Source organism: Cyprinodon tularosa, unplaced genomic scaffold (genome assembly GCF_016077235.1).
Source record: "Cyprinodon tularosa strain WSP-4 unplaced genomic scaffold, ASM1607723v1 ctg121, whole genome shotgun sequence".
In the NCBI taxonomy this organism is placed as follows: Eukaryota; Metazoa; Chordata; class Actinopteri; order Cyprinodontiformes; family Cyprinodontidae; genus Cyprinodon; species Cyprinodon tularosa.
In genome coordinates this window covers 1,545,347-1,560,283 of record NW_024038015.1, presented here as the reverse complement: position 1 = coordinate 1,560,283, position 14,937 = coordinate 1,545,347, and the positions used below count along the sequence as shown (strand labels likewise).

At 36.9% G+C, this 14,937-nt stretch overlaps 1 protein-coding gene across 1 annotated transcript in view; it reads left to right on the top strand.

The window, feature by feature from the left end:
• Window positions 1-5,204: 5,204 nt before the first annotated feature.
• The window catches only part of b4galnt4a (beta-1,4-N-acetyl-galactosaminyl transferase 4a), a 229,398-nt gene continuing 219,665 nt past the window's right edge, over window positions 5,205-14,937 (top strand). Inside the window, exon 1 of the mRNA XM_038275583.1 lies at window positions 5,205-6,642. Within this exon, the coding sequence (XP_038131511.1) occupies window positions 6,501-6,642 (142 nt within the window). The 5' untranslated portion in view covers window positions 5,205-6,500. The remainder of the gene's footprint in view (window positions 6,643-14,937) is intronic.

Below are 14,937 nucleotides of genomic sequence, written 5' to 3'. Positions count from 1 at the left end.
AATGAAAAATGGTACACCAGCTGTACAGCTGGTGTTGTCCTACTTACAACATGCAATCATGGCTTCCTGTTGATTTCTCCTCTACCACCAGGCGGCAGTCTTGTGTTCACGTATGAAGGTCTTTCAAAACACTGGGCAACATTTTTTAGGGTACAAACCTTAGACATAAGATGTGATATGTATGCAAACATGTATGAACACAATTGCAGTCACACGACTGCACAGAGAGCTTCAGGTTATGCCTCACATTGGCTACTCGCAGTTTTTCTCCGTTGCTTTGGTGCATATCCACATCTGTATTTACATCTACACATTTTTTAATGCGGTTTTCAGTTTGTACAAACTGCAAAACTTAGTGGTTAAAATGCAAAAGCATGTAACTTGTTCCAAATGCAAATCACTTTTCTCAGAAGCAAGTTTTCATTAAATGTTTAAAATGTCATCAAATAAAAAAAGGGCTGTCAAAATTGTTTACAAAGATTTTCAAACGGCTTTGCCAGGTTTTTATTATGACAGTTTACTCTGCAAATGTTTTCTGACGCAAAATATCAGATGTTGGTGACACTACCTGAAATACCCAAGACAGCACAATTTGTGTAGCCATTTAGAACACTACAGTAAAGTTACTGATTACTACATTTATCAAATTTAATGCAGTACAACACATTGATCATGTATGTTTTTAAAATGTACTGCATATGTTCTTTGCATTTTGCAAAAGAACAAAATACAACCTTATTTACCACAAACATTAACTCCGCTTGTATCCAGCTGTTTAGAACTGTTAACAATATTGCAGTACATTTTGGAAATTAACAGTTTACGTAGTGTGAATCATTGATGCACATAAAGATGTTTCTCTCTGCCTGGGTAAGTTTATCTACATCATAGTGAATGTCATCTATTGCATTGTAGCAAGGAATTTAGCTCCTTAATTGGGCAATCCACCCTTTGAAAGACTCTGCTGTGATGTGATCATATGTTACATCCATGGCCACTAGCAAGACCATTTAGCCATGTAGGTGCAGGCCATATGCCTTCCACCTCCTGGAAGAAAATAAACTTATAGATTTAGAAATAGTGGGCATGGAGGGGGATATTCCACCACTGTCTGAGTTGCCACATATCAGTGAAAAATAACATACTTGTTCAGTCTCAGTTACACGCCTCTCATTCAAATAACTCAATTTGATTACTGTACATGTTCAACATTTTTCTCTGCAGTCATTCAAGCTGATGAAGACTTTTAGTTTTGTATGGAATGACTGCTCAGCTTTCAGAAGTTTAGTTAATTTTGACTGACATGCCTTGAAAGTGTATTAAGCAATTGATGCATTAAATATTTTTAATTATTGAAAGAAAGTGCTGCCATGATGAGCACAAATGACCAAATGGGAATGTTGAACATGCAGTTGTTCAAATGTTAATAGGAATAAAGGGTTCTGTAAAAGTTCACCAAAGCAACTGAGAGAAAGTGTAAAATCTTTGGAAGCAGCAGAGTTGTGCAGCAATTTTGCTGCACAACTGCAGCAAGCGTTCTAATAGTGTATATGAGAGCTTTCTAATAGTGTGTATGAGAGCGTTCTAATAGTGTATATGAGAGCTTTCTAATAGTGTATATGAGAGCGTTCTAATAGTGTATATGAGAGCGTTCTAATAGTGTATATGAGAGCGTTCTAGTAGTGTATATGAGAGCTTTCTAATAGTGTATATGAGAGCGTTCTAATAGTGTATATGAGAGCATTCTAGTAGTGTATATGAGAGCTTTCTAATAGTGTATATGAGAGCGTTCTAATAGTGTATATGAGAGCGTTCTAATAGTGTATATGAGAGCGTTCTAATAGTGTATGAGCTTTCTAGTAGTGTATATGAGAGCTTTCTAATAGTGTATATGAGAGCTTTCTAATAGTGTATATGAGAGCGTTCTAGTAGTGTATATGAGAGCTTTTTAATAGTGTATATGAAAGCTTTCTAGTAGTGTGTATGAAAGGTAAAGCTTTTCACCAGTTTATATGAACAGTTCTCACTACTTTGTATGAGAGCTTTTGAGTAGATTATATAAGAGGTAAATGTTTTCACTAGTTTATGTGAGAGCTTTTTACTAGTGTTTGTGTGAGGTTTTCAGTATATTATATGGAAGAGTGTAATTTAATATGTGTATATGCAAGTTAATTCTGATTTATGTCCCTGGGGGCACCTCATAAAATAGTTTCTAAGACATGCCTTTAGCTGACAGAGAGACCCACTTAGAGCAGAAATTATATAAAAATTGTAAAAAGATATGTAAATATTTTGCATTTAAAGTGTGTAATAATTACAGGGATATACAGTCAGAAATATATTATACATAACTATGTTATTTATCATCATCTATGAGCTCAGCCTCTTAAACCTTAATATTTGCGTTGCCTTAGAATTCGTTATTTATAATTACATAGGAGCGGGTCTCGCAGCCATGGAGGCAGACATCTTTGCGCTACGGCAGCGCAGAGCCAACAAACTAGCGATTGCGAGATCGCCAAAATGTCAGAACGATGTAGAAAAAATAACGGGTAAATTTATTATCTTAAGTCTACATGAAATCTATACCCTACACAGACTAATGAAATACTATCTGTAAAATTATCTATGTAAACAAACCTCATCACTTGAGAAGGTAGGTGATGCGGACGTCGTGGAAGACATTTTGTCCCGTAACGCTTGCCGTACTGTTGGGGGGGAGAAACGGTGGGGGGGAGATGTTCATGTTGCTGCAGTCTGCAGTCTGACCGCTAGATGTCGCTAAAAGTTACACACTGTAGCTTTAAGATGAAAAAAAAAAAGTGTTTCCTCTGTCAATATGCTCTATCAAGTGGAAAAGTCTTACTTTCACCTGGTTTATTTTAGTTACATTTAGTAAATAATCTTATTAAAGAACAATTTCCTTATCCAATTATTAATCGATAAATCAAAAAAAAGATTTGACAGATAAAAAAAAAACTATATACGGTATATATATATATATATATATATATATATATATATATTTTTTTTTTTTTTTTTTTTTAAATGTTCTTTCTATTTTGTAATTACAGTACTGTTGTAGTATGGTATCTTATATATTTATTTTAAAAATGCCTAAATTGCACCCTCAGCACATATAGTTCCAAGAGTGGTGTTAAATCAACTTTCTAGGCCTTAATTGGACACTCCCATTTAGGACCAATTATATATATTTCAATCTTTACCAATTATGACCCCATTTATAATAAAAGCTGCTTTATTGTTTGCCCAAACAGACAGACAAAAAAATAATACTGCATCATGTTATTCCACTCTTTCTAATGACTTTTGATCAAATCGTTGCCCCTGCTAAAACTGAGAATCCCTGAATAATACTTATGGTGAGCTGAACTGAAAAAGAAGCGGAAAAAAAAGGCTAAAATAACAAGAACTATATAAATAAATCAGTGCAAAGCCTATAGAGCAGGGGTCCCCAAACTTTTTCCTGTGAGGGCCACATAACTTTTCCCGGGGTCAGTTTGTAACAGAAAAATTGTGACGATTGCAAGAGTGCCTAAATTTATGATGGGATTTATGTCTTAATGTCGGGAGTCATAGTGTCTCCACAGGTTATATTCTTTGAATACCGCCACCGCCTCTTGACAGACGAGACAGACTTTACATTGAAAAAAAAAAATGATCGTTTGTCCAATTCAGGTTTAATGCCCTTCATTCTGAATTAATCTTTCTCTTACCTTTTCTTTTCACCATTATTCCGTTCGCTCTTTATGGAAGAGGATTAGGGCCATTCAAAAGAAAAAAAAAACTATTCAATTCTGACTTTTTTTTTCTTAATTAAACTCAAAATTCTGACTTTTTCCTCTGAATTCTGAAAAAAAGTCAGAATTGAATAGACTATTATTTTTATTTTTTTGAATGGCCCTAATCCTCTTCTGTATCTCTTTGAGAAGGGTGGGTTTAAGATTTTATGCTGGGAGTTGCCAGATAGGGGCACAGACCCCAAAAGGGTGGAACATTGTCGCGTTATGTGTATGAAATAGTTACTAATAGTTAATAATGAAAAAACTTCATAATTAAGGAACATTTTATTGCAAATATCCAACTTTAATATAAAAAAACAAAAAAACAAAAAAAAAACACTTATATGAAAATACTCTCTGGTATTGTTCAGGGGGCCGGACCAAGTGTGGAGGTGGGCCGGATCTGGCCCGCAGGCCGTAGTTTGGGGACCACTGCTATAGAGGGCTAATGTAAGCTTCTGGATTTACACGACAAATGGGGGAAAATATGTTGATTCATTAAACAGAAAATGAATTATTAAAACTAATTAAAATGTTTTAATTGGTATATTGTAAACACGGGGTAAATCATACAAATAATTTTAAAGTTCAATTTAATTCAGTTTATTTATATAACGCCAATTCACAACACACATCATCAAAAGGCACTTTACAGTTCATACAGTCAAATTGATTCAAAGTTTCTATCCAAGGAAAACCAGTTGATTGCATCGACTCATTGACTCGAATGCAATCCCTCACACTTAGCATGCTTGTAGCGACAGTGGAGAGGAAAAACTCCCTTTTAACAGGAAGGAACCTGCAGCAGAGCAAGCTCAGTGTAAGCGGCCATCTGCCGAGGCTGACTGGGGTTCAAGGAGACAGAAGCAGAGATACAAGAAGCAGCTATATAAGGTGGCCCGGTCTAGGAAACACACAGCCAGGCAGACGAGCTCCGAGCCAGCTCCCATGTCAGAGGATGAAGAGAGCACATCCAGCCATTCAGTCAGAGAAACAGGACCACACTGGAAAAACAGGCCCAGCTCCAACATCTATAAACAAAGGTGTTGGTGGCAGCAGCACAGCTGAAAGGTCATCAATATTCAGATTTTATCTTTGGTAATAATTTATATAGGAATATTTTCTTCATCAAAATTATTTTTCTCTTGGTGTAATTTATTTATTTATTTTTTTTGCAGTCAACCCGAAACAAGATCATTTATATATGTGCTTAGGAGGGGCTGAACAAGTTCTAGGTGATGAATTCAGCTACTGGATGATGGATCATACTCGCAGCCTACCGAGAAACGCTCAGGTTGAACGTATTGATCCCGCCTCCTCCGCTCTGAGTCCTGACTTCTTATTGGTCGACTGCTCTGCCATTCCCCGTCCAACCAGGTTCGGTTGCTCCGCACCGTTGTGATGCTGCTCAAGTGATGGGCGTACAGAAGGAGGATACCCTTACGTGTTCCCACTGTACAGAGCAACAAAAAGCAAATGATATTCTTTTCTACTCGTGCCTGCTTTCTGCAGGGGCTAAAACCTCCTGGAAATCAGCAGTTTTTTTAATTTTCTCTCCTGCTCTTCTTTTCCTTTGTTGACAAACTGCTCCTGCGATGCTATTGCGGTCGCTTTAAAGGATAAAAGAAAAAAAGCTCCTGACAGGAGGCTGAAGCATCGCGGATATATCCCCTCATCATTGTGCATCACTTTAATCCAGGTGATCTTATTGGATTGAGGCTTCTTTCTTCGCATGCATGGTGGACTCGGACACTTTGGGGGGAATTGCACCTGCCATGAGAGAAAGGAGGACGAACAGAAACACATGGATGGATTCACTCCCTAGACCTTACATCGGACTGTTAAGTCTGAGCAACCTGATCTCTCATTGCTTCGCATTGGAGCTTTAACAGTTTTGTGTGTTTTTTTTTTTTACCCGTGTGAGAGGATGACAGCTGATCGCTCCTCCTCTCTGCTGACCGGGATAAAAAGGCGCTCCAACTGAGCGCGCCGCCTCCTCCTCAGCTGTGTGACAATAGATGGGGGCGCACAGGGTGGAACATTTGGCTTCCTCCTCATTAGGCTCTCAGTCCCTCAAAGATTTCACACAGAACGTTATTAAGCTGCCTCACTGATTCATTTCCCATTTCTAAAATATCAGCCCCTCCATTAATGGGTTCACCTCTCCACATGGATGGAAACTTCACTTCCTCTTCTTGCTCCTCTTTAATGCTTTGCATTAAACCCGTGAGCGGAGGGGATGATCCTTGAGTGGCCGATGAAATAATCAGCGTCGCGGTGTCAGCAAAGGGCTTTGAGCCCCAGGGGATTTGGGTAGATTATCGCTAGAGTGCTATTTTGCTCATCCGGTCACACTCTCTGCGGAGCAGCAGCCTTTTTGTGATCGCTTTGGCCAAAGTGCATGTAAACTCTGAGAGAGGAGGAGGAGGAAAAATAGAGAGAAGCAGGAGGGGATTCTTAAAGCAATGCCTCGCATAGAGGTGTTTGGATCCAGGTCTGAGGACGCGGCCGGTTTGCCGTCACGCCGCGGATGTTGCGGGATTTGACACGCCGCGGGTTGGTAGTAAACAGTGAGCGCGTCGGGATGCCGTTACTGTGATTTCCTAGAGAAGACAGAGAGAGGAGTCAAACAGCGCCTTCCAGGACTGCTCTCCCCGGACCCACGTCTCCTATCCACCGGAGGATGTTTCAGCGAGGATGCTGCGCTTCCCCGTGAAGAAGATCCGGAAGCAGTTCAAGCTCCTGCTGCTGCTGGTGCTGCTCACCTCGGCCGTTTGGTTCACCTATCTGCACATCAACCAGGGCAAGACCATCAAGCTGCACTTTAACTACGGAAAAGGTAGATAACAAACTGGAAATAACAAACAAACAAATAGGCTGGCGTCAAGGATGACTGATTATCTGAAATCTCTTTACTTCCCATAGTGAGCCACTTTCTGTAAATCATTTAAATTGACTTTTACCCTATCTCAATAAATGCCATTTTAATTGAAAAATTAAATAAATGAAAAAAGCGATTTGTTGCATTTTTGCAACTATTCTATAATTTTTAGCTTACATGAAATATAACAAAACGTGCTTCTTTCATGGCACCAATTTTGATTAATATGTGAGACAGTTGCAGGTTTAAGTCAATAAAATATTGGGAAAGACCCTGACTGGGCAGTTTTCCTACAGAAACAAGGAGGATACGCTAAAAAGTCATAGATAAGAAAGTTAAATGTTCAGAGAATCTTCAAGCACAATAATGGAAAGTTGTGTGGAAGGAAAAGTGTTTAAGAAATGGTGCATAACTACAGCCTTGAAAGGGTTTGGGCACCATTAACTTAATAAAGTTAAAAAAATTTAAATTCACATATTAAAATGTAAATGAAAGTATAGTTGCTACCAAAGGTAAAGCTTTTAACCTGAATAGTAAAGAGACTGCAGTAGGATGAATTTGCATTAGAAGAATAAATAATATACAGCTCTTTGTTGCTAATTCATTTCAGTGTGGATTGAAGCTATTGTCTGGATGAAAATGTTAGAGACACAGAATGTAAGTCACCGTGAGGTTTCCATGGTCAGTATTCATTTGGGGACTTAGTAATGCTTATTGTGTTTTCTTATTTTTATTTTTTTTTTAAAGACCACAGCCATTTATCAGGAAATTTTAAAGCACTTAAGACCGATGTGGTTCATGAATTCTCCTTCTTGAACGTAGCTCAAACAAAACCAACTCTCACCAAGTATCTAATGCATTTATGGCACAGTTTATTGGGCATATTTTGTTATGTTCTGGCATTTCTCTTTTAGAATTTTGAATAAAGCTTTATTTTATAAGAAAGTATAGTTTTGTATATGTGTAGTTTTGATGCAGGCAGCCCAACATGAAGAAAAACCTCTCATTGACTGCTTTCTTTTTCTTGTTTCCACCACAAATCAATCAAGAATAAAGATCCATCCTCTCCAAAATAGGCTTCCTTCCGTTATATTTCAATAGAAAAGGAAAAGGCTCAGACTAGTTAAAGAAACCACCAACAAACAAACAAAACACCAATAGATATATATTTGTTTCGAGGAGGTTAAATGAATTATTAAAGCTAATTGTTTGAAATCAGTAAATTAAATTGGTGGGGAAAATGGCCATACACTTTATTCAAATGCATCATTATTTATAAGTGGAAATGATGTGCTGCAGAAGCTTCTTTTAAAATGCATTTATCAGATAGAAAGGTTAAATTCAGATAAAGTTTTAGGCTGATCTTACAATATATTCAGCTATTTAATTATTATGTCTTTATATTAGTACAACAGAAGATGGGTGTATTTGTCGATTGCATTCAAAACTACAAGCTCAGCTCAAGTGATACTAAAGATTGTTGAGCACATAGTTTATCTGGAATAGTAGTATTACTTATATGATATGATGGACTTTGGTTGAGTTTTTTTTAATTTTTTTTTAGCCCTATTTCCTTTTATTTCTATTATATTTTCCTTTGTTTACCTATATTCTAGTAATTTCCACACCTGTGACAGCCTCAGCAGTATGGTCTCTGTTGAGCTATTTTCTGCAGATCCAGCCAGTGCCTCACCTCCTTGTTCTTCCTCAGCTGTTTCTCATCCTGTAATTAATCGACCTCCACAGCATTTAGGCCTTTCTGCTCAGCCACTCTTTGGTCTGATCCTCCTGTTTTATTTGTCAGTTTATCACCGGCTTCATTCTTGTCAGCTCCTTTCGTTCACCCCGCTGCTTCTGTCATGTCCTTTGTTTATTTATGACTATTAAACTTCACTGCAATCCATCCTGCCTCTTGACCCCATATGGATTCTTTGCCACTAAAACTTGGACAGCTTTAAAACCTTTTCCACCGTCTTTCACTAGCTATTGCGTAAAACTTTCCCCCAACAATTACGCTAAAATACGTCATAGAATGGAAAACTCAGTTTTCTTGCAGGTTAACATTTAAAACTATTGGTGCGTGTCTCCTTTTTAATGAGGATTTGAATGAGCAAAGCTACCTCAATAAACCTCATTAGTTACATTTTAATAAAAACATTTTGCATGGGCCTGCCTTAAATACCTAAGGGGTAATATTGTAATAATAACTGAACATTAAAATGATAATATAACATGCTTAAATATTATACTTCTTATGGCCTACACTAATTGTTTTTGAAGTGTAGATTTTCATCAAAATCATTCCAGAAGGAAGTGTAAATGTAATTGTAAAGTTGCCAAAATCAGCACAGCAGCAAATATGGTTCACAGAAAGGTAATTGCAGTCAGGAGTTATCCCAAGTTGCAGTTTCAGTGTTGTCCTTATATGAATATGAATATATATTCACTTCATAGTCTCAATAAAAAGCCTTCCAAGAAACTCCAGCTCCAATATCACTCACTTTTTATTCTGCATTTGAAATTACCCAGTATTACTGCCTGAAGAAGTAACAAAGAGAAGGGTACATGTCTCATAAATTAACAATAGCTTCCTCTTTAGGCTAAGTAAGGAGCACTGCCATCCGGGGCCATGCCAAAAGCCAGGTCGTTGCTTTCCACATTAATATTCAAAGGGCTTTTCATGAAGGTGGCCCCACAGGTCTTAGGGAGCAAATATTACATAACAGGTAATATTATAGTAACAGGTGGCACATGGCTTTGAGATTTGATTCGTTTTTTATCATTTTACCTGCGTCTTCTTACCAAAGTGCGATTGCTGTTTTGGTTGTAATGGGTTGATGCTTAGGATGACAGGAATGTTTGATCTACATGGATGAATCGAGTCTGAAGCATGACTCTTGACTACGGCTGATGGGCTTCTTGTTTCAACTGCAGCTGTCAGTGTAAGGTGATACCTAATGATTACAATGTCCTTGATGAGTGTTCCCCGCATGCACATACACACGGCTAACCGAGATCATTTCAACGTCTCTGATCTGAGCTTTGGGGATTTCTTAGCAACAGACTGGGTTTAGCGTTCTGATGACTGATGGAGGCACCATGGAGGCTGTGGGAGGAATTAGGAGTAAATATTAGAGCGTTGTGTGAAAAAGTTTTTTTTAACAGTATAGGTTTTTAATATAGACTATATATATCGCAGAGTTTATTGGTAGTGCCAATGCAGAGATGGTGAGAAGTAGATATTGCCCTTTAGAAAGCTTCACAACAACTTATCTTAAAGCAGCTGAGCTGATTTCATCAAGTTTTGTATCCAAGGATTGTTCACCTAAGTTTGCAAAATCCTTTACCTCTCCTAATTTTGACAGTGAGTAAAATAAAATGGGTTTTATACAGTTATAATAAAGGACAAAAACTATGAATGTAAATAAACCTTTCATCTAAAAAAAACCCTCATCCTTATTAAGGAGAATCCATGAAACGGATCAGAAATCTGTAGGAAACTACCATCTCCATGTTTCACAGCTGGTAGTGTATGATGTTTTTTTTTTTTTTTTTAAAGCTTAAGCTTGACTCCTCTGTTCTGTTTGTCATTGTGAATTAACCAGAGGTGTCAAGTACCAAAGTACAAATATATTATTACCTTACTTAAGTAGAAATGTTAGCTATCTATACTTTACTTGAGTAATGATCTTTTAGACAACTTTTTACATCTAGTCCTTGCATTTTTTTTTTTGTATTATCGCTACTTACTACTCTTAAAATCTAAAAAAATGACTCGTTGGCTTTGTTCAATTAAAGCTTATTCTCGTTATGGTCTGTTGGTATTTAACCCTTTAAAGCCCGATCCAAGAATAAAATAAAACAGAAAATTACTTTTTTTGGTTTGAAGTCCTTATTTGGCCTTTGAACAAAATATGTAAAAAGAAAAAACAGAAATACATTTTTGATATTAATAATTTATTACTATGCGATAAGTCAAGATTATTTTTTGTGTAGTCTTCTGCCCTCTGTTATCAGGTATATCTGATTGTGTACAATATGATTTTGAGCAAAGTTTTTACCATTAAATTATGCAAAAGGTGTCAGATGCAAAACATTTCAGAAACCGAATGTATCAAATATGATACATTTGGCATTACAGGGTTAAAAAAACACAAAAAAAAAACATTAAATAATTTGTTTCATTTAGACAAATAATAACATGGTGCTTGGACTCGGTGCTGCACCTACTTGTTATTCGCTACATACAAAAAATTAGTTTTTCAAGATGATGCAAATTTAAATTTGACACTGTTAACGTTAGTTATAAAAATAAGAAAATTAAGTCTAAGGAAAGAATCATCCAGGATTGTAGAAAAATGTTCCTTTTATAGTCTAGTGCAGTAAAGCTTCTGTCCTTAAATTTTTTTTTTCCCCCATTATTTTTACTTTTATACTTTAAGTACTTTTAAAAATGGTATTTTTACACTTTAAATTGCTTAAAAAGCTTAAGTTGATACTTAAGCATTTGTCTGTACCTTGATAACCATAGGTTGCTCCAGGTCAATATAACCAATTACTTTTTATTTAGGAGTTGCATCTTGGGTAATGGACACTTTTGAACGAAGGTCACCAATGTCAGTCCTCGAGGATCAATATTCTGAATGTTTTAAGTGTTACTTCCAAGCTCTGTCAATAGTCCAAGGTGCACATGAGAATTGCTATTAGAATGGATAAAGTTTTTGGAGCAGCCCCGATCTGTTTGACTCAGAACAGAGGGACCTACTGTTCAGGCAAGACAGACAGTGGGATAACTTAAAAAGCATGTATTAAAGCAGCGACGGATCGTTTGCAGATCTGAAGCAGCAGTGGCTAGGGCGCCCGAGGCAGGTAACTCTAGCGAGAGGAAACAAGGGTTAGTGACCATAAAAACCTGATGGATGATGATCTGAAGGTGAGTCACTAACCTGGTTTAGAGTTCAGACCTATCCAGAGAATAAGATGGATACCAGCCGGTCAGCTGACAATACGCATTGTTTGCCACACAGAGTTCCAGAGGCCGAAGCCTTGAAGGACATAGAACTGACAAGAGATCTGATCTGAGCAGGTGACGGAGGAAAGCAGGATAATCCAGAGTGCGAAGTCAAGAGGCAGAACCAGGTTCAGTAGTAAAATCCAACAGAATTTAAAGACGGGTCAGGCAAACAGATCAGAACATGGGCAGGCAACCACAAAGGTCCGTAGACAGAAACGGGTCAGGATCAGGCAATTAGAATACATAATAAGTAATGCTATAGAAACTCTCACCATAGGTTCAAGAATAATCTGGCACTGATGCCACGGAACAAGCAGTTTAAATAGGAACTGGAACAGGTGGATCTGATGAGTGAAAATTAAAACTGGGCAGAGCTAGGCAGTTGGAAGAACTGTCCCGATCAGCCTTTCCCATCTGATCCTTTACAATGGCTTAAAACACAATAAGTTACATCAAGAACCGATCAACATAAAGGTTAATACCATGATTTTTGCTGAAAAAATATTTTGATGTTACAAAGATTACATTTATGGTCCTAAGTTGACAAATGTTGTTGTAATTTCAAACCCCAAGGAATTAAAAATAATGTTAAACTGCTTTTAAAGATATTTCTGTAGTTTGGCTTTAATTACAAGTTTTGTGTTCAACCAATATTAAAACTAATTAAAATATTGACTAATGTTTAAATTAGTTTGATGTTCTTAAACGAAGCGACATTTTCACAAACATGAACAGAAATTAGAAATCGGGATGAAGGCAAATACTGCATCTCTCTTGCCTATCAAACTTTAATGGCTGTCTATATCACAAATTATTCTGTCATGTTAAATCTTAAATTAGGGGTCATTACATTTATTGACCCTTAGAGTTGTTTCTGGAGCAGAGAGTGAAACAAAGAGTGGCTTAATACAAATGTATTGTTTTTCTAATAGCTTCAGTTTATCTTAATGAATGAATGAATCATACAGTCAATAAAATTAGGATTTACCCCTGTAAGAGAGACAGATATGTTTTATTTATGCAATTTTGTTCACTTTGCTTCTCTCTTCTTTTCAACATTTGAAATTCATTTAACATGAAATAATTTATTGGTAACTTTGATTCAAAAAGTAATTGAAAATCACACATGTTGCAAGATTGTAAAAATTATTTCAGTAGCTTTTATTTTGAGAACAGTGATGATCAGATTAGGTATTATTAGGTATTCCTTTTCAAAATGAAAAAAAAAAAAACATATGGTTTTTATATCCATTAAAGCGCATTCAGTTGTTAAATATTTCATAAATCTTGATTTTAAGCAGTTTGTAGCACTGTTGCCTTGCAGCAATAAGGTCCTGCGTTTAATTCCAGGCCTACGTTCTTTCTGCATGGAGTTTGCATGATCTTCCCGTGCATGAGTAGGTTCTCTCTGGGTATTCCACCTTCCTCCCAGAGTCAAAAAACATGACTGTTAGATTAACCGGCATTGCTAAATTGTCCTTAGGTGTGTGTGCATGGCTGTATGCCTTTGTGTTGCCCTGCAATGGACTGGTGACCTTTCCAGGGTTTACCTGACTGCTGGAGATAGGAACCAGCCCCACTGTGACCCTGACACCTAAGCAGGAGAAGATGAATGGATTTCATAAATCCTCCCAAGACTTCATCTTAAATTTTAGATGTCTGTCTGGTGAATATCACTCCCATTTTTACTCACTAAGCCCTTGCAGGATAGTGACAGTTTCTTTTTAAACTCACACTTTGAAATGTGCTTTCTCCCTCTCTGCGCCCATCTGTCCTGATTATTACAGGTCACTATTTATTTTGAAGTAATTATTACTTGTGTATTAATATCATAATCTGATGATAATCTCAATATGAATCCCCCAGAAGGAAGTCCACTAAAATATGGTAAAATAATGTACACTTAACTATTAAATACCAGGAATCTCACACTGCATTTTAGACTAACTAGTGAAGTTGCAGGGTTTTTTTGTTTTGTTTTTTTGAAGTGGAACATAACTCTGTCTCATACAGATTTAAGTTTTAATTTCTTAGATATCGATTACATGGTATTTTATGGAGTTAACTAGTAGCTGTGACTAACTAAATGTTACCACCAACTAGGGCTGGATTTTATTGATTAATAAATTTATTTATTTCAGAAGAAATTTGGAAAACCTAGATTCTTTCCCTCTCCAATCCACTCCTTGGGCTTTCGTATCTCAGTTCATCACTTCTTATTCATACCTATATTCTCCTAACTGATAAACTAGTTCACCATGTGACACTGCTAGCTGCAAATACTTACTGTGTCATATTTTCATGGTTTGTTGTGAAACATAATTATTTCACAAGCTTTAGTTTTGTTGCCCTTGAAATTAAGTTTGCCTCCCAGAGGGGATACATGAAAAAGGAGTTAATTTTTCAGAGTAATGCATTTCATTGTTTTGTTACGAAACTTAAAGGTGTAGTGGTAGATTTTTGCAGAAACCTGCCCTCTCCACTTCCGCTCCAGAGAGGGAACACCTATTAAATGTGTGCGAGAGCGTGCACAATCCCATTTCTCCATGTGCATGCTCCTGTTTGCATCACTCATACAAGCTTAATTTCTAAAAGAGTTGAGATTTTTCCACAATGTCAGACTTGCCACCGTTAAGGGAAAATTGTGACAAGCACGTAGGACAGCCTTACGCAAACATATCACCAGAATGATTGACAAGTAGGAGGACCACTTATTTTGATGATCCATCCTGAAAAAGAACATCCTCCCCTATACCTTTAAGTGAGATGAATTGGATTTGGTAGGAAAAGGTTCAGAGATGAGAGTTTTAAATGATATCAACCAGCTCTAATACCAACAGTGAGAATTTATATTTACAATTTTTAAAATAACTTTTTTATATCCACACTGGGTCTTCTCAAACCCTGCATATTAAGTTTTCTTACTGCAGTCAGCTTGGCTGTGTCCTACACTTGAAAGCAAGGTGGCAGGAAGATGTGGACTGGATGTAAGTGAGGGGAGTGTACAAATGATTAACAAATGACAGAGGGCTCTATATTTCAATATGATGTAAAAATCAATAAAATAAAAATGATAAATAAAATAAATAAACAAGAATAAATTAAAAATCAAGAATCATTTGGGGGTGGGCTTGAGAATATTTAAGGGAGGCTTAAGCTTCTCTAAAATGGACCCAGTGACGCCCCTGGATCTGACCTCAATCCAATTGAAAGTTTATGGTCAATGCCTAAAAGCCATC